The 20,483-nt window shown below is 41.7% G+C and overlaps 1 protein-coding gene across 3 annotated transcripts in view; it reads right to left on the bottom strand.

The window, feature by feature from the left end:
* Galphai (G protein alpha i subunit) overlaps positions 1-19,638 on the bottom strand; it is a 38,459-nt gene extending 18,821 nt beyond the window's left edge. For all 3 annotated transcript variants that reach the window (XR_002672522.2, XR_002672521.2, XM_022800435.2), the window contains exon 1: positions 16,365-19,638. Coding sequence is in view for 1 of the 3 variants with exons in the window: in XM_022800435.2 (XP_022656170.1) it covers positions 16,365-16,482 (118 nt within the window). In the remaining 2 variants the exon portion in view is untranslated. The remainder of the gene's footprint in view (positions 1-16,364) is intronic.
* Between the last annotated feature and the right edge of the window lie 845 nt (positions 19,639-20,483).

The raw sequence follows: 20,483 nt of genomic DNA, 5'->3' as shown, positions 1-20,483 counted from the left end.
CTTTTTTGTTGCGTAGGCTGCCAAGGCCTTGCATTAGTTTCCGCACCATGAAGTCTTGTTGAAGGATATTGAATCATATTGAAACACCCTCTTCGCCACCACGCTGCGGCAAAAAAGGCCACCGCGCATTTTATCATATCTCTTGATACAAACATCTTCAAGAAGTAGCTTATAAGGGACGAGGAGCTAATGGATAAGCTGCCGAATTTCCGGGTGCGTCAACCACTTGTGTAATTGACATTCCACATCGGTGGTCAAATAAGTCTCCAACCGTTCAAAATACTGTTACTTTTGTAATGCACACATCTTTCGTCTAAAAACGAAGTTAAAAGGCAGAACTTAGGCTTCGACTTGAAGGTCTTTTATGCCCTCCGGGCAAGGCTGCAGTTGTAATTAAACAACGCCCTATGCTTCGAGAGAGACGGAACGGTTGTACTACAGACTAGGGAATTTCAACGAGAAAATGCGTATAAGTTTCTGCATTTTTCACTTCAGCGACAGGAAGAACTTCGTGGGTGCCTGCCGGGAGCTTGTTTGCATCCAGATGTCGTGATGAAGCCTAGCATTTGACAGCCCGAGCTCGTGCGGCTTGATCAGTGAAATCTGTTGCCATTGGTTTGTGAGTACGAATGCCTGCGCACTCTAACAACAAATGATTCTCACCCCGAGACTTCACCCTACCCGTAGTTACTTTAGTCGTAAATATATTGATGATACAGAAATTCCTGCATGTCCTAGGAGATACGGTCTCGAAACAGAATTGACTATCCAACAACCAAAGTTTACAAGCATGTCTAAAAGGGTCATAATGCGCCTTGATTTCAACTGGTTGAGGTGGGCATTGAAATCAATGACGAGAGCAGAAACAGAGGCAAAAAGAAAAAAGAGTGCTTCCAGTCTACTGACGAACTTCCACACCAGTGCATACGTTCCGAATCGACCGACCGAACATAGGTTATTACGGGACTTAGTTGCTATTATATATTATTGTAGAAAACGGAGATGCCTCCACTATAGCGGCCTAATCTGTTTCTCTTCATTAGCGGGCTATGCACAAAATAGAAACGCGGTGAGTTCAAAAACCTAACTGCCCAAGTCTGCTATCATAAGCATGTGTATACTGTTAAGGGCTTCCAAGGTAAGAAACATCATAGTTATAATAGTAATAACATAAACAACAGCCCCTTACAGTTCCACTGTATAATCATTAGCGTTTCCTTAAGATTCGGCCTCCCTCTAAGCTCGATGATTGACCTTGGCAGCGGCTGCGGTGACTCACAGTTTGGCGTATAAGGACCAGCGTTTCAGTCGTCAGTTTCAGCGCTGCTAGGACTTGCGTTACAAAGTTCTCGACCATTGGGAAGAAGGTAAAAAACCGTAGTCCGCCTGCTCGGCTTGGCTGTCTTTTCCTAGCTTACCGAGGTGGTTCATCAACGAGAGATTCTTCTGGCGTTTTTTTGAAGCTACTGGAACGTTCGGCTCCGAGAGTCTGGTTGAACTGGCTGGATTTGCTGTTCAGGTTTCCTCATGTTTTTTTTGCGATCTATGTACCTTGCATGAACATCTTCTAGCCTCTGTTTCTCTCTTTTGATAGGATTCTCATGGCTCGAAAAGGCATTATCCTTCTAGCAATTTTCTAGGCAATCTTTCTGGCCACATTACCTTCGACGACCGAGCGCTATAATATAGAAAGTGAAAAAGCTTAAAATGGCACCTTTTATTGACTTCCTTTTTTCGCGATAATATCGTTTTTCGCTATCTGGGTATAAGAGGAAAAAGAAGAGCACATATCTGAATACACTTCTGATCCAGGACGCGATGTTTCTGAATAACTATTTGTTCTTTTCAAACTCTATGCGTGCATGGGAACCAGCCTGTAAAAACGCCGCAACCGGCCCGTCGGTGCTGTTAATATGCTTCTCCGCTTCACGCATGACACTATCGATGTCCGTTTTCGACGCCGCACGGTTAACTGTTGACTTCTTCCCAAGAAGAATCGTTCTCAGGGCGGGGCCGAGAGGCTGCACAACGCTGTCGGTTTTCAGAAATATTTTGCGTTTTACTGTTATTCCCGTCACCGGTCCCTATGTTTTTTATCGTTTTTAAGTTCGATATCTGCTCTTCGTGCACCACTACTCTATAACGTAGGAGCGTCACAGTAGCCAGTTGTTCATTCTCCAGAGCACACATATCCAAACATTTCGTAAACTGTTTTTTGACGATCAGCCTAATATTAACATTGAGCGTACCCCTAGAATGCCACTTGCCTTCTTGGTCGGTTGTCGAATCGGCTTCGTTGCTAGTCTTACAAGGGACCTCTATTATTCCATTGCACTTCGAACAACACAGAAGCATTTCCTTGCATACGCTCCTTGCACCTCGAGCAGACGTTTACACTGCTTAGCCGCGATTTTTTTGGTCGCGATGATGAAGACTAGAAATGCGACTGTTTTGGGGTAGGGGTGCAAACGAAGATTCATCGTTTGTTGCTATTATTCTTTATCAATTCAATGGAACACCTGTGTTTGTTGTCAGTTTGGTTGAAGTTGCGCGCGGGCTGACATGACTTCCACCATTTCGTCGTCTAAGGTGCGCCCGAGATCATCCGAGTACGTGTTCCTCTGTTAATTGCGCATAATCAACGGGACGTAAGTCTCAGCATTAGCGTTCGCTCTTCTAACCCAAAATTATGTGCGTAAGTGCTCTCGCGATATCGATTAAGACGTTCTTCGGGGGAAAGACCGTTTGCTTATAACTCCCTGCAAATACCGGATGTCTCGAGTGCACGGGACAAAGATGGCTCGGTTGGTGCCTAAGACGTTTCGGAAGGCTTAGTGGGATCCCCTAAACATGCACATAGGCCAAGGAGCACATGCGGACGCGACCACATTAGTCACAGGCAACTAAACATTTTTCATTGCGTTTTCCTTCGTATTTTCCGATGCAGTAGAACCTATAAAAAGTTTTGTCAAAGTAATATTTTGAATCTATCGTTTCTTAGTACGATTACAGGTATGAAGAGAGAACGTCTAAAAAAGGCCTGCTGCATTTTCGAGCATGTAGTAGACTTCTTTTATGTTTCGAATTTTACGTCCGGCATCGCCGTTAGGCATCCATCGGACGGCGGCTCGTGGAACCAAACGAAATCTGTCTATGACCAGGTTCAAACTTAAATTATAACATGTAATGATAAATACGTTACCGACTAAGCTATTACGGGGAGGGGCACGGGTAGATGTTAAACTTATACTTAACTCAAAGGAATCGCTCAGGCAGCATAACATCAGTCTGTTTATTCTGAACTGAACCTGGTTGTAAGTAATAGGCTTATTAGACTAAATCCTAGACAATAGAAATGCTAAGTTTTATTTGATAATCAAGTTGAGGCCGAATATGCATTACGAATGATTTCTCGGCCTGCGGATATTCCTATTTCCACTATGAAATTTCTATTTATGATTAATCGGCGAAAACCGAAATGCTAAAATTTGCAGATCCCGATATAAAGAACATCATAAACCTCCATCACACCTCAGTCACTGGTTTTACCAAGTAATCACCGAGGGACCCGCGCTTTGATGTTGTATAAAAGGTGTCTATTCGACGTTAGGCTCTATGCTATCCACCTAAAATTAAAAAAAAGCCGTTAAAATGGCACTGATTCTGAGATTGTTGCCGTTGCTGCTTCTTGACCAAGATGCGCAGGAGAGGGGTGAGAGGCACTGTGTGCTGGGTTTGGATGCTGGGACAAATCCAAAAGGTACCAGGCCCCACTAAGGACATCTGCCAATCGAGAAGCAAGAGACTGGTTGCGGCCAGAAAGCGCCAACAGACCCCACGCTTCCCTTCTTTCTCTCCCGCCTGTGAAAACAGATCGGTTTTCGAGATAAATATAGTACTGTGGTGAACGTCACTTCAAAGCGGAATTTGAGGAAGCAGCATCCTTACCACCATAAATCCCTTAGCCATAACCATTACCGACGTTTGGGTTAGATGGAAAGTGTGCCATGCCCCGTAACCGGTACGCAAAGAAACTCAGGTGCCGCTCTTTTATGTGCAAAAAACCTCGTGGCCCTTACTCTAATAAGCACATCGATGCAGAACGGTTAATGCGCATGGAAAAGCAGTCGGAACACGCGTGCCAATGCTCTAGATATAATAGTAGCAGATTACAACTGGGCATACGCAGCTACTGCCGATGGTATAGAAATTACAAATAGTCTCGGAGTTCGGCAACCGCCCAGCTTCGCTGAACCGGCCGACAGGTTGAGCTTTCCAACCGTGATTTTAAATACCAGTACGGATCGTTACCGACTGGCGGTGCTTAGCGAATCGCGAGCATATACACGCTAACACTTTTCCAGCACACCTTCCGAATGATCAAAATATATCAACGGGATTGTGACTACAGTTGTTGTCAGCATAATCAGAAAACAGCTAACGAGTTTCATGGACACAATCAAATTTAGAAAAACGTATACTGATGTAAATATACGATGCTCAGAATAAGGAGGAATAAGTAGCATCGCTGAAACCTGTATTGCAATTAAGCCATCGGTACAAAATTATTACGAATGTATTCGTCGCCCAAATACCTAAAATAGTCATTATGATACCACCGATCTATAAAATTCAAGGCAAGCTTCATCGTGCCTAACGCTAAACCTGGCTTGATGCGCCATATCCAGATAGTATAGATAGTGTGCTTGTAAATCAAAATGGATAGCCCGATTACATGTGAAAGGGCTAACGCCTTTGGCGGTAACTCTTTTGCAACATCTGTCATCGAGAAAGAACTTGACAAAGTATAATGAGTACATTAACGCTTGTACACAAAGCTCCTCAAAAACAATCGAGAACTCGATGGTACCTGTCATGAGATTTTTGTAAAAGCCTAGAGGCTTTCCTACAAATGTTATAATAAGTGAAATTCTTTGATATGGGCAACGTTTCAATAAAGCTATCAGCTTCAATCGTTATAAGCGAACATGAAATATTTATCTTGCGTTTCACGCCGTCCCGGATCGATTTTTATGTAAATGATCACACCTAGCAAGCACGCTTTGTGTAAGCGTGATATTTATATAGCTCAAAAAACTCTACATTTTCGAAACGCATGGTGTTAGCGTGAACTGCAACGGGTTAACGCAATTGACCGCATGTACTCTTATTAGGGGGATCCCAGAAAATATACCGATACAGGTACTTCTACAATGAAACGATCGAAACATTTGTGTGCGCCGCATGCCTATTTTTAAACTAGCAAACAATATTTTATCATAAAAAAAAACGTCAACGTTGCTTGAAAGGATGCTGCCTGGTGATATTCGAAGAAACACCGCCGCTCATTGGCTTCCTCGTAATCCCCTTTTTGCTGACGTTGCTTAAGCTTTTGTCGTGACATAGCTGCTCAAGTCACCCACCACTCGAAATATTCGATTGTCGGCTCTATCTAAAGATAATAATCTGAAAACTCTCCAGTCTTTCTGAAGCTGCTTAAACTTCTAAAGCTTCATTGTATCACCTTGTAATTATAACTTACACTATGTCCGCGATCAATGAAAATATCAGGTGTATAAATTTCGTAATTTTCGGTTCTAGGCCTTTAAGTACTTTCCTCAATTTAGGCCCGTTGATGCGGTAGGCAACAAATCGATATAGGAAATGCCAGTGACATGGTGTGGGCAAGTAATCCGACATTTCCTCACGATCAGCTACCAAACGTATAGCTACTTGAATCGATAGTATCCGATATCAAGACGACGAATAAAACAGTTCACCTTCCATTATTGCCGTTCCCATCATCAACGGCATCTTTACAATGCATTTGCAAAACGACTAAAGTGGTCTGCGATTTCTGGTTGTGCTTTTGTTCTTCAGAATCACTAATAGACATGCTCTTACTGCGAAAGAAACGCTGACTAACGCGATCGATAGTATGTTTTCAATTTCAAAATGATACTTGTACAAGAATGAGCTACAGCGACTGCTTTAAGGAGTGCTGTCGCTTGTGCTACTGCCCTTGACTGCGGTAATTGTCAAACGAGCAGCGAGCGGCGACCGTTGCCCGATACAGTCGTTGCTCATCTCCACCGGAGTGCTCCGTTCCACGGCCTTGTTCAGAAACACGTGCTGGCCGCATGAAATTTGCTCATTGCAACGATCGAGAGCGAGACGCACATTTTACGAGCTTTTTCTGAAGGGATGGTTGGTTAGCACCGTGACTGCAAGCATTTTCCGGGCAACGCCAGTCTCCAAATTGGTCCATAACGGTCGAAAGCGAGCCGGTTGTCGGTAAGCAAAACGAAAACATCGTTTTTTAAGCTGCATTTTGACTGTTTGTTTGTCATCGATGAAACAAAGAATAATTAAATAAGAGCCATTTGCGACGTGAAAAGGCGCATAGAACTACGAAGCACGTTTCAATATAACAAAGAACAATACGCGTACTTGTAGTATATATTTGGACGTATGCTCTATATAAATTCGTCGAATTTTGGTTGACTCATCTAAAACTTTCTCGTTTCTGTTGCTATTATTCACACACACGGTCCTATGTCGTCTGTTTATTGCGTTTTGCTTTACAGTTGCTCAGTTTTTGATACAGTACCCGCTACAAATTCCAAAACCTAAATTTACTAGCTCTATTAAATTGACGAGCAGATGGTACACTAGACAATCTACATAACGAACAACGCCCACGGTCGACGACGGATTTATGATACTGCAATCCCAAGTGTGTTTCTGAGCTCCAACGAAATAGCAGAACCATTGATTCAAAGAAAAACAATCTTAAGGTTAGTGGAAGTACAAATTATCGACCGCTTGTAGGTACGTATATCCGAGGTCACACCTCGCTTTGAGCCCAGTCCGAAATCTACCTTTGATTTACATAATCATTTCTATTCCAAATTCGTTACCCCGATTTAAAACCATTTTAGCATCGGGACCCACAGCGCCCCGCTGCAAAAACTGAGTCCAGCTTAACTGAGATATAGTTTTCTTATGAGTAGAACATACAGCCAAGTATCTTTATGTGCGTTCATTTAATGCATCAAAATCCATCAGATAGATTCTATTTTGTATATTTTATGAGAATATAGTTTGCTCGCTTTTTCGTCAATCAGAGATGTCTCGAATTCTTTAACGTAAGTTGGATTTCTACTCGCGGGCATTTACAATCAGTTTTGTTCGACAACTTCGTTGTTTTACACACGGCGCAGGTTACCCGATATGAATTCGTTTTCCATCTTATGTCAACTGCGATCGAATCTTTTAATAGGTCTCTTTGAAGTTCTAATATCTACACATCAATACTGTTTATCCCTTAACAACACATGTTATAACAAACGTATCGTCAGTAAGGTCCCTGTTAACTATTCCTACTTATAGAATCATCTATTATACTGAACAGCGACCATTTCTTGAACCAATATATAATGAACAAAGCCAGAGAGAAAATGCTTGTCTTTCCAGAAAGGGTTAAGATTATGGCTAAAGAAAACGATACGTCGTAATCACTAACTGTTAAACTATCTAACAGCTAGTTAAAAGATTCACATGAAGTTTTACGTAATAAAACTTCATAATACGTAGTATTATGAGTGGCTGGGTTTTAAATGAGGTGAATACCGCCATACTCAGAATACATTTTGTCAGAAAAGTGAGTAGGGAACTCTGTGTGCGCGCCCCGTTTTCCAAAGCCAATGTGAACGTACTAAAATTTGTGCAACTTTCTTGCCTATGTATGCTTATGATGCAAAAAATAATCCAGCGTCTGTTATGATCCATAACCATTTCTATCTGTATACTTTGATTACATTCAATGAGGTCATCGATACTGTTTAGCGTAAATGATGAGCTATACGAAGTCTGTTATGGCAATTTCTTTTAAAAGCAACCATCTATGGTGCGTTATTGATAACAACACGTGGCATTATGGGCAAAAATATAAAATCTTCGTTAACATTGATATATGTATGCATACGAAGATAAATACTAGGTTGACAACGATATGAGACAAAGGTTCATTAAATCTGCCTATCGAATATACAATTGACAGCATTGTCCTTACTTTACATGATGCAATCCTATATAGCATCGCGTCACCCTGGCCCGCATACCCCCTAGAGCAATCACGTAGGCCGACCTAATGCGGTAACTTTTACAAAACGCAATCTGCTTTCAGTTTGTTTAAGAAAATGCAAGTCTGCGGCAGACCAAGCTGTGGTAGAACAAGCTGCGGTTATTTGGCTTAACTATAGTTCAAAAAAAAAAACACTCGATAAAATGCGAAATTAACTAGTTGTTATAAAAAAAAAATTAACTCATTCATGTATTGCTCATTACAGTTCGCAAATTATGTCAAATTTCAGATCCGTGTACACCTTAAGAACAGGTAAATTTTACAGGTTAAAGCGAACTTCCCTTTCTTCGAAGATGTGGTGAACCATACTGTCCTGATCCTATACAGCAGAATTTCCAAAATATCCATGCCTTAACATAACATAACAAACGCAGACACTAATAATTCTAACACTCACGTATGTTGCATGCCCCATTCTTATTTTATTACGAAATATTGTAAAGCTCCCGTAAGCGTGATAAATGAAATTGTCTGACTCTCTACATAGAAACTAAATTAGCAGGTATAATTAGCTTTAGGATTGAATAATAGCTTTGCGAATTATTAGCATAAACAACGTTAGCAAATACACTAGTTATTCGTTACATGAATAACATTAATGCAAATAACACCAAAAGAACGTTGTATATCACCATGACGAGACAAGACTCAACGAAATCGTCCACAGCCTTGTGGTAAACCGCACAATTATCAAATTCGGCCCTATACCAACTTCTAAAACAGCATATTTAAGCCTCCACAGAAAGCGCGCACCTCCTCTTAGAATCAGTAACTATCGGCTAGTCTAATTTATGTCAAATTTTCTCTCGGCAAGACTGAACATTTCTCAACTTCCCTGTTTAACGTTTAATGATGACAGTTAATTGAATACATGTTGCTACAACATGTAGCCATTAGTTGTAATTCTAGATAAGCATATACCGCTTAGACGAGTATAAACATAAAGACAGGCGCTGGCGCACTTTTATTTGATGGAAATGAAACTTGGCTTTTGAAAACACTGTTGTGAAATATACTGAGGGCTCATAAAAATATTGAGACGTCAACCTTTTGCTGCCTCTGGTTCACTCTTTTGACATTAATCGCCAGCCAATAAGGCACGATGATCTCACTTCAAGGAACAATATGGTCTCAATTTAGAGTCATACTGTCGTTACGATTGGTTAAGTAGCGACCCGAGAAGAGTTCGATGCCTTTCAATTAACAGAACACATTCGACCTCCACTGGATCGACGTCTTAAAGGGACTCGTCGTAATGTCTTCTTTCCTACGTACCATATCCCTGCTTGTATCTATATAAAAGTTTCGCCTCAGTATATAATAATAATAATATACAGCAAAAACACATCATTCTGCTACCAGCAGCGGCACGCCTGTAATTGTGAATGACGTTTTATCATTAAAACGTCATTCACAATTCAAGCTTTGTTTCACTTTTTGCCGACGAGTAAAGTAAAATCGACGATACTGTGAAAGGTTGCCAAATATAATCACCTATGCTAATGTTGACAGATGAATCTAAATAGGAAAAAGCCTAAACGGTCGCAATCAAGCTGACGTTGATAAAAGCGGCAAGGTGCCAAGCGTTCTCACTTCGTGAATGCAATGTATCGTAGCTCCGTTCATTTCGAAATGGGATGGAAGCAAATATGTCCAAGCCACCTGTCCTCGGTTATCGTGTTATTATTCACTGGTTCGACTGCTTCTGTTGTTGTTGTTATTATTAGTGTTGTTGTTCTCGAAGCCCTGGCGCCGGCTTCGCTCTATCGCCTGCTACTTTGAAGGGCGTCTACAATAGTTTTCGTTCCAATCACTGGCATACAATTCCGGCAGCGGATTGGCACTATCTATTAATCGTAGTATTAATACAAATAGTGACAGGCGCTAAGGGGAACTATACCACTCCATCCACCACTAGCACCCCGATCCTGCTTGTTGGCTACCATTGGCTGTGCTATTGCTGCTTCACTCCGAAGATACGGTCTGTAGCAAGTTTCTATCTTTCGTGCTGTTTCGGTGCCCCTCTCGTGTTTCGCCTTTTTGCAGACCCCAGAGTCCTTTCATCGATCTGTATCGCAGGCTCGCCCCACGATAACCAGCTGAAGACGGTTCGAGTGTATGCGCTTGTCTGTTTGCAGCCAGTTGCTTCTATAGGTGCGAGCGTACATGTGTACCTAACCATGTATGATGCTAAATATGGACGATGGGGAGGAGATATCGCTGCACAGAGTTCGGACCCGCGCGACGCAAAGTAGCATTCCCCAGTTAACCAACTGGCCTTTAATGCCGTGCTCGCTCCTACAAGACGCAAACTTCGTAATTTTTTTTTCGCGGTAAACTGTTAGAAGTGCAGCGAACACTACGCAGCATACACAGCCAGACGGAGCGTAGAAGGACACGTCAATGTACATGAGCCAATGCACAGCCCCTGCTAAGACCACAAACGCAATGCTTGCCATGCGGCTATTACAGCAACAAAGGGATACCCAGTGTACGTTAGCTTAGTTTTTTTCGCCTGCCACTAAGCTAAACGGGTAAAGGTAACACGAAGTTAAGCGAATGGCAACGAACCATCGAAGAATGCGCAGAACTCGAAGAAGCTATGTGAAACTGGCTACGTCTAAATGCAGACCTGCTGGCATATCACTATTGACTATGCAGCCGGTGTTGCCTGTGCAAGTTGTGTTTTCACCTCGATAGGACTTGCCCGATAGAGTCATGCAGCCAATCTGCAACAGAGTGCACCTGCAGACGTGGAACCTTCTCAGCTTGTCAAAAGGTATCCCGACGATTCCTGGTGCGTGGTACTGCCATATGGAATTCTAAGGCAGACAGCCGCTACCAATGTGCAAAGCTTGCAACGACTTTGTTTCTGCTACACTTGCAACACCTGCACCGAAATCTCCCCATGCCCTACGTCCCTTGTGGGAGCTAACTATTTCACTTGACTCATCGAACATGTACCCCACTACGAGTATAACTCCTACCATAGCCTTTTGCCAAGATATAGGCGCACCAGGAGTGACACGCAGTAGTTATACGAAACCGCACTGGCTAGTAGTGGCTAGCAATCAAAGTACTTGAATTACTATGTAAAATAAACAACGAAGGGCTTTGACGGCGTAAAGCGCCGCCCAATAAATACGCTTGGATAAGCATGATTGTAGAAACTCAGTTTATTTTGATTTCTCAGCAGAATCTAGAGAAAAACGCTTTTCTTCTAGTTATTATTGTTAGTATTATTGTCTCGAGTCCTGCTCGGTCAGGTCTTGCTTTAAGATAATAGGAATTAGAGTATAAAATTTCATATTCCCAAATTCATCCGGATTTAGATTTTAAGAAAGTATAAATAAACGCCAAAATTAGCAAGAGCTTTAGAACCCTGACGAAAATGCTCTATATGTACACTGGCCAACAGATGTTTATCCTACAGAGCGTCTGTTATCGGCAAGGCTAAGGTTTTCCCGTAGGACACTTCAAATTCTCTCATGGTCTCAGAATCACTTGTAATCTAATGGGCTATGGCTTATTTAACTTTTTTTTAAAGGAAGTTGCTATAATTTTTGTAAAAAAAACTTACATGCTTGATAATGTAATATTTTTTTAAATTTGGAAAATAAATCTACAATATATGAATAAATCCAGCGTTCCATTTTCGTTGTTACAGCCCTTACTATATTTTTGGTCACTTTTTTTACAAATATATAGATGTTCCCGTATTTGGTACAGAAATCGTATCTCCCTAATACAGACGTGGACAAGGTTTCTGCCGTCAGCTCTTTTATTTCTACATGAGTAGTCTTAGCAAGTTTCGATTCTAAAAACCCGCTTTTAGAAATACTCTATCATGCCAATAAATGTTTTATTTTAACCTGTGTAACTCTGTTAGTAATTCATTTGTATAGTTTACATATATTTTTCGTATTTTTTATTTTAAGTTCCCGACGGTAGAGGCTGTAGTATGAGCAAACTAGCATTACTTTATTCACTATCTATTTCACAATACAATGATTAATTCATATGTGTCTTCAAGGATTTCAGAATGTCTACTAGTTACAATATTCAGTTTATTTCTTTGTCCGTACGGTAATTCTAAAATTTCCAGGACGGTAAACGCCGTAGAGACTAATGGAGTGTGGAAATAGGTCTTCGAGGTAGACTAAAGGTAGACAACTGATTTAGTTGATCCTCTTTCTTTTTATTATTAAGCCTATACTTGTGGCAAGCCAATGCCGAACCGCTAAACATACTGCGTGCGAGTAATTGAATGGCTGCGTGAAAAAGAAAGCGATACGGCATCAGGTGAATCATATAATAATGACTGCTTATGCGGAACGTGTTGAAGGGATTTAACGTAAAGCGAAGAGTAATTTTATTGGTGGTGCCTTCAGCGCAGTCATGTCTTCGGTTACTCGTCTGAAGAATGGCGCCACCTACAGAGAAAGTATGGCCAGTAAAAAAGATTCAGTGATTAGCAGCGAACTCGGTCTAAATGGCCTCCCAAGTTCTGCCCACCCAGCGTTTTAGGCGCGGGCAAATTCCTCCAACATCATCGCCCTATGCACTAGTACATTTCTGTCATGGCTGCCGTTTTGCTGCGGTACTAGCCAGCAAACTAAGCGGTTCACATGACCCACTAGCTGAAAAAAAAACTGAGAGACTTTCGTTTTTAAGAACCATAGTGCGTGGAGACGGACAACGAATGAAGCGTAATGAATAAAGCGCAATGCGAACAACTGATAGGAACATTATCTGAACGCTGCTACTCGTTAAAAAAACAAAAGGAAACCGCTACACGCGTATTTTTTCCTTTCATTCTTTCGTACGAGTGAGCATAACCAATGGCCTTTTCAACGTAATCACTTCAGTATTTATGTCCATCTCTGCTCAATGCCTCCTAAACAGCATTAACAAGAACAAAATCGCTAAGTCACCCTGACCACATAAATGTAGTGGAAACCAACGTCAACGTATAAATAGGCGCAGAGTTGAACAAATGATGAAGAGCGAGAATGTTTTGCTTAAACTGTGACTACCAAACGTGCAGAAACTTTTTTCTTGTTTTTCGGTGTGATTTCTGTAGACTGAGAACTAAGCATAAAAAAATTTTAAAAGCATTTTCCCCCAAAACGGTATACCAAATGATGATTATCAGCTCGTCGATATTATTACATGCTCTAACGAAACCTCAATTTCTAGATTTTTTTAGAAATTTGCCTTAGTAGCAATGCAGAAAAATACGAAAACATACTAAGTAACGTAAACGCTGATAAAAAGTTGCAATAATTGAAAAAAAATTCGCGCAAAAATAGAAAATAATGCTCACGTTACGGCCGAGATGGAGCAAAAAACATTCTGCTGGATTTTAGGTTATGCACTGTGCCTCTATTGCTATACATTCTTATTTCAGACTTTAAACGACAATGATTCAGTATGCATGTACGTTTCTAGATTTAAACGGTCCGCTTTTGTAGCGTATTTGCCAAAATGGCGAGCAGATATAAAATAACCTAGATATCTGTACTTCCACTGTATTCCGCTGAAACGGTAATAGAATTTTTTTCACAAAAACAATCTGGGTAGCAATACTGTTATGAGCATCAGCATCAGTTTTTTTTCACTAAAACCAACACTAAGGAGCCAGTGATAAAAAAAAAATCATCGATTGGATTGCGTAACAGCGGTGTGCATACTATACTGATTATTCATTTTCTACTATAAACTGTTCAACGTAGCCCTTTCCCTAATGTTACTAGACATTACCGTATCAACTGTGAGCTTCGCCGGCCCACTTTTACCGGCACTTCGTTAGTTTTATGACGGCACATCCACTTATACAGTTATTATTCATGTTGTATGAATTTTAATTCGAGCTGATGTCGCTAGTCGTTCTATTGGAATATATCGGCTCATAGCCTAATACCATAAAGAACGCCAGCTGGCGTAAACCTAAAATTACAGATTTTCTATCTGTGTTAATCTGTCCTGGACTTCAGCAAAGTTCAGTTGTTCTATATCACCTCGACAAAAAATAATATTGTATGTAGCCTGTGTCGATTTTAGAAGACCTGCTTGATCAGTCGTTAACTTATAGAGCTAAATGCAATTCTGTTGCACGCTGTTCATTAAATACTTCTTAAATAGGTACCAGTTTTATCCTCTTCAATACTGTTTTTACTGGTACTGTCACATATCCGCACGCCCTCCAATGGCTGGGGTTGCTCACCGATCCTTAATCATTTTAAGCGAGCGGTACCATTAGACTCCTGCCGACTCAAAAACTATTTGTCGCGCATACCCTACTATCGTTCACAATGCCTCGCTCTTCCGTCCGCTCGGCCCCTAAAGAGGAGGGTAGGATAAATTCATCTCAAGACACACTTTATGCAACCTAATGTTAGTGATCAAAATTCGTGGTCTTCGTACCATATCGCGATCATCGTAAACGCGTAGTGTGACGTCGACATTCAATGTTCACCCTTGTTTACGAGTGTGACGTAGAATCGTTTCATGTGCGACTGCATTTGGTGCTATTGCTGCTATCACACTATTGGTATTTACATATGTGTATGACAATGGGCTGGAACATATTATTTAATCGACGAGAAATTTCGCTAATGATATGGTTGGCAAAATGAGAAGATCAGCAGGCACTGTAAGCATATGTCACCCACTTCGACAACACAAACCATATAGTATCTCTTGTTGCAAACCTATTTAGCCTCAACATGTGGTCGCCACCGCTATCGTCGCGGTCGCATGGGGCAGCCAGGACTGAACAGGTTAGTGGGCGAACAGGCGGCATACATTGCTCGTTCTACGGCTATTACCCTCAACAACAACATTATCAATGCCCATAACAGCCAAGTAACGTGACATCTGGGCGTTATCTCTAGCTGTCGTCAGCCTCCGTTAGGTTTATTTTCATTTACTGCGCGTTCTCCTCTCCTCCCTCTCACGATTTGCCTGTGCATCTCATGAGAAGTTGTCAACTAGGATTTCTGTAGCAAAGCCTAACCGAAAATCATCAAAATTACGATAGCTACTAAAATTGTAATTTGTCATTATAACTATGTATGTCTATGAAAGAGTAGATACAATGAGAATACAAGTTACTTAATTACGGTAGAAAATGGAAAGAAACGGAATAGTATGTGACATACATGGTTTACGATATAAATGCTTGAAAATGGAGGGATGAAGTGTCACTTACTTGTGTTTTAATTTGCGACTGTTTCAATTATTTTACTTCAATACAGGCACACTTCTCTCTGGGCATATACTTAATATAACAATTTATTCTGTTTTATAATTCGGCGTGCCCGGTAATCGATTAGGTTAGCGCGTCGCCCTTGATTTAACACAAGAATCAGACACGGCGGACGCAGACTAGTTAACCTCTAGTTCGCTGAGGACCGTCGGATATCGGTTACCGTTAATATTGCCGAACTGCATTAAGCCAGCCTCGGTAGCGCGCTCTGTAGATTACAACAGCCAAATTCCGGCGTGGAGTTAATTTACATTAAAAGTAAAAGCAATTTTTGGTAATATCTTTTGATTTCTGATCCCACTAAATACGGTAATGGCAGATTACCGCAACTGTGTGCAAATTCTCACGCATGGAACAACACTTGCATGGTAGTAACGGTGGCCGCAAGCGTCTTGTCAAAATAGCACGTGTGTTGCATGTGTCTATGTTTACCAGGAGCACACGCATCGTAGGTGCATATCATCGTTTGATGCAACAAACCGGACAATCAGAAACTAATGGAGAAAAACATTAAAAATGTACTCCGCAATGTAAGTCCACTCTTTGCGGGTTTCGGCCTGGGGTTGAAATAGGCTCAACTTGTACTGTAGGCCTTTTCAAAGATAGACTCTGTAAAACTCACACCTCAGATTCGAGATGGTTCAATATATACGGAAAAACTGCTAAAAGTCAGCCGTGATTTATGTATTCTCTACAGCAACTATTAGGTCGGAACGTGGACGGGGTAACACAGTCCCTCACATATATAGTTACCATTTCGTATATTCGTAAAAAAATATGATATTCGGTATTATGTGTATATTTCTACCCATGGATATATGTATATACGCACGGATACTCGACTGTGTACCAAGTGCTTTCGAATAAAAAGAAAATGATCTTTCTATAACACGTGGTACATATTTATTCGAACAGTTTGAAAAAGTTAGAGAGAGAAAAAATACTCACCCAAAAGCAGCAATTTCACTTCTCGCGCTTGTCGTTCACCGTCCTCTCTGAGGTCTTTATCAATTTTTTTCGAACGCTCCGCCGCTTGTTTGTCCACGCTGCTCACCGCACAACCCATCGTTGCTGTTGTCTAGGGGATATTAGTTTGCTGCTGGCTGTCACAGCTTTGATGTATATTGAAGAGTACGGTTACCCTAAGTGAAATTATGTTTCTCGTTGCCAACTTGCTGAAGTATAATTAGACACTCAGATGGTATGAGAGACCGATTAGAACATTCGTTTGTTTTCCCTTCCAGACACACGCACTTGCATATATGTTCTTAAGTAAATATACTGCTGATTCTTATTGTTGCCTTCCGTAATTGACCGGTTACATTGTGCAGTTACGTTTTGTATTATGGTGATGGACGAGGAGCATCAAATAATATGTTCTGTTCAGTCGTTGATTCGTCTTTTACAACAAAGCAATGTGGAATTTATCGAACGAGACGGTTCTCACTGTTATCTTAGATAATTTCGTTGGGTTTTAATGAGAGATGGATCTTTCAATTTACCATTGGTGTTGTTTTCTATATTATTGGAGAATCATATAATCTTCAGCCCTTGTTCTACAATTAATTCAACAAGTCTAATAGAATTGTTTTTTCTTATAGCCTGTTGAGATATTCGTTTTTCTTTGTCATTGTTGCTGTTTGATTTGCTGAATTCGTAGTTTTAGCAAATCGCGAAACTACACTTCGTTCGTGTCCAGTATCTGCCGGGTGATGGTCTCCTGATACCGCTGAGCGACTCGATAGGTCACGTTGTGCCGACTCCAGTCCGAAAAATAACAGCTAAATCTTTAATCTTCTAAAAAACGAAACTTCCTATTCCTTCTCGTTCTGTCACTACTGGCCGAGACTGCTAACTTGGGAAAGAACAGTCCCGTACTTTTTGTTTTGTTCGAAACAGCCGTCGTTGTCGTTTTTTTCCTTTTTGCTGTTGCTTTACTAATAAACAGCAATGCGCGAGGCTGCAGTGCAACGGCCTATGCTGTTGTAGCCGATAAAGCTTTTCCAACGAGTAATAGCCGTGGAGGTTGAAGGGGATGTTCGTTGGAGTAGTTACGGTAGCGGGATAGTCATATGATAAAGGCAACGAACCCGTACACAACGGGTAGAAGGAAGGCAAAATGCAAATGAAAAGTACTCACAAAAGCCACACAGCTTTATTTCAGTAGACGTTCAGTAGAAGTAGAATTGGCCACGGGGACAGCAATCGTAACGGTAGTGTAAATCGTTTATACTGTTTACCGTTTAACGATTTTCTTACTTTTCGTTGCTACCCGATCTCTACGGATGTTCGTCGAGCTGATGGAACGACGGTGGCCAATGTGAGCGACGAATAACTGAACAGCACCTCTTCTTTCGCCCTTTCTCCTCTGCTGAGTACCGATGATATCTCACAACGGCCTTCACACCATCATACTGTGGGGAACAACCTTCAACATTCACTCGTAACCTATGTTCAATAAGTTCTGCTGCTTTTTTGGCGTTTTTCTCAAGCGGTCAACAAGCGAGCAAGCGATGACAACAACAACAACAAAACGACAGAAGACCCACGACTGACTCCTCCACACCGACGTACCCTCACGCAGCTAACGGTCAGCAGGCAGGAGAGACCATATATTGTTGTGCCAGCAATTAACTTCATCCACATTAACATGCGCTTTGCTGACTATTACATGAACATGCAGCGTTGTGTGTTGGTCAACGATCAGACGATTGCTAGCCCTCTGCAGGCGCCGCTGACCAGTTGGCAACGGTAAACTCGACGCAGCGCTCTTGGCCGAGGCGCAAAAACGAATTAACGCAGCTCAACGGCACAGAACACTCTAGACAACAACGACAACAACGGCAACAACAGCGACAACGACAGAAGCGGAAATCAGCGGCGAAACAGCCACCAGCGAAAAACCGCCTTGCGCTAATCACCGTCACCAAGGGCTGCCGCAGCCGTTGTCACTGTTTCTACTGCAACGACTTGAGCTGTTGCTGCTCGAGCTACCAGCAAAAACACATTTTACGTCGCCCGTCATCACAGCTTACATGCTACGATGAATGCCCCCAAGCACACACTTCGCAATAGACTCGGCGGCAGTGTTGCTGTCACCAACCGGCAAACTGTTGCAGACTACGATTGGAAACTATTGCTTGCAGTTACGTTTCGGTGTGGATATTTGCGTGCGCAAATGCGTGTCTGCCTGGCTTTTTCTCCCTCTCTTCGTTCGGCTGCTGTGTTTACTGCAGCTGCCCGTGGGGCAACTGATCGCCAGCAAGGGCCGTTACTGTTAGGATTGCTTCGTTATAGTTGTTGTGGCCGCAGTTGTTGCTGGATTAGTTGCTCGCTTGAGGGGCACACTGTTCACTGACAAGAAGCAAGTTTCGTCGTTGCAGTAGGCCCTACCGGTCGTTTTCTCAACGTCTCTCTGTTTCTGTCTTCGATGTAGTTCCACCGATCGCCACTATGAGCACCGATCTCGCCGGCCACTGCTGTTGCTACTGCTATGACGAGTGCTACCACTGCCACCGTAACCGCTGCCGCCGCCGCCGAACCCGCCATCACTCTGCTTTAAAACTTCGAGCGAATAGCAGTCGCCTACCTACCCGCGCCATTTTGCCCGGGGAACCGGCTCACATGTATCGCTCCGCCCGCCGCTAAAACTGCGTACCACAGTATGGTACGTCCCGAGGAACGACGCTCTAATAGCGGCTGCAGCACAGCACTTGAATGAGGCCAGAGCGACAAACGCTGATAGGATGAATTAAAGAAAGCTTCAAAGCTTGTGCGTTTGGTGAATGGAGACTTTTTCCATCCACAGTCATTTTCCACACACGTGATGGTATTCATTCATGTACAGGACGTCTCTCCGCCTAGAAAAAATCGGACGCATAGAGGCTAACAGGAAACCAGTCACATTGAAATTAAACATTGGCAATGACAAAAATGCGATAACAAAAAGTTGGTGGGGCCAGAATTGCGTAAACGCTTTAGAGCAGGATTATTATAATTTGTGATGATGAGTTAGTGCCATGCATTAAGCAAAAAAACGCACATTAATCAGAAATGATCGATAGGGATTGTTAAATCTCTGTACCAGTGAAACCCTCGTTATATAATTGAGGATATGAATAGGAACAACAATCGAGTAGGGTATACTTTCCATGAAGTATGTTATTTATCCCGACAACACAATACAAACAAATGAGATCGTTATAATTCGTGAGTCTATATATACATATACGCATATATAAACGTCGTGAAGTTGATCACCGATAATTCTTTATCTTTTCCAGATTAATTTAATCAGTTTGAAGTTTGGCAAGTTCCTTGTTTAAACTGTTCTGCGCTTGCTATACCGTTTATTAGGTTACCAGGAGTTACAGAGCAAATCGGAAATTTTGAGCGTCTTTTAAATTATATAATGCACAACAATCACATTTTACTATAGTATAGATGTACTTATTTTTATTATTTGCACAGTGAACTTTATCGTTTGAAGCCGAAAAACTTATCTAGAGGATATAAACATGGATCGCTCGATCGTGCTTTCCTCGATCTGGCTCGGGATTAAGGTGACACTGTACATTGTCGTCAGGTAATCATGTCGATCGCTGTGCTATTTGTCCAACTTCTTCAAGAATCTCAACATTAATCGTTTGTTCAAGAGATAGAGGTTATATCACTAACCTTGGTTTTACCACTTTACAAACCCTTTACGTCATCGATTTATCGTTATTTTCAGATGAGACTCAATCAGGTTATAGTCATAGGTAACCAAAGACTTGCTGCGAATATCTGGCAGGTTTCTTCTGCTAAGGGCGCGTAGCTTGAAAATAAAAATTTTCAGCTTGGTAAATGTTCACGCGGAGACTAACATACAAAGGCAATACTGTGTGTGGAATGCGGTAAGGTAAAGTATTACTGGCAATCGTTGAGTCATATGCATAATGGTAAAAAAGGCAGTTTATGCACAATATCGGTAGTAATAATGAAAAAAGTTGTTTATAACAAAGCTCGAAGGCTAAGCGATCCAACGTGCGATGCAAGAGTTTGAAGATATATCTATCGATGTATCGA

This window comes from Varroa destructor, unplaced genomic scaffold (genome assembly GCF_002443255.2).
Source record: "Varroa destructor unplaced genomic scaffold, Vdes_3.0 BEIS01000003.1, whole genome shotgun sequence".
NCBI classification, from domain to species: domain Eukaryota; kingdom Metazoa; phylum Arthropoda; class Arachnida; order Mesostigmata; family Varroidae; genus Varroa; species Varroa destructor.
The sequence above is the reverse complement of the archived record's forward strand: the minus strand, read 5'-3'. Positions and strand labels throughout refer to the sequence as shown.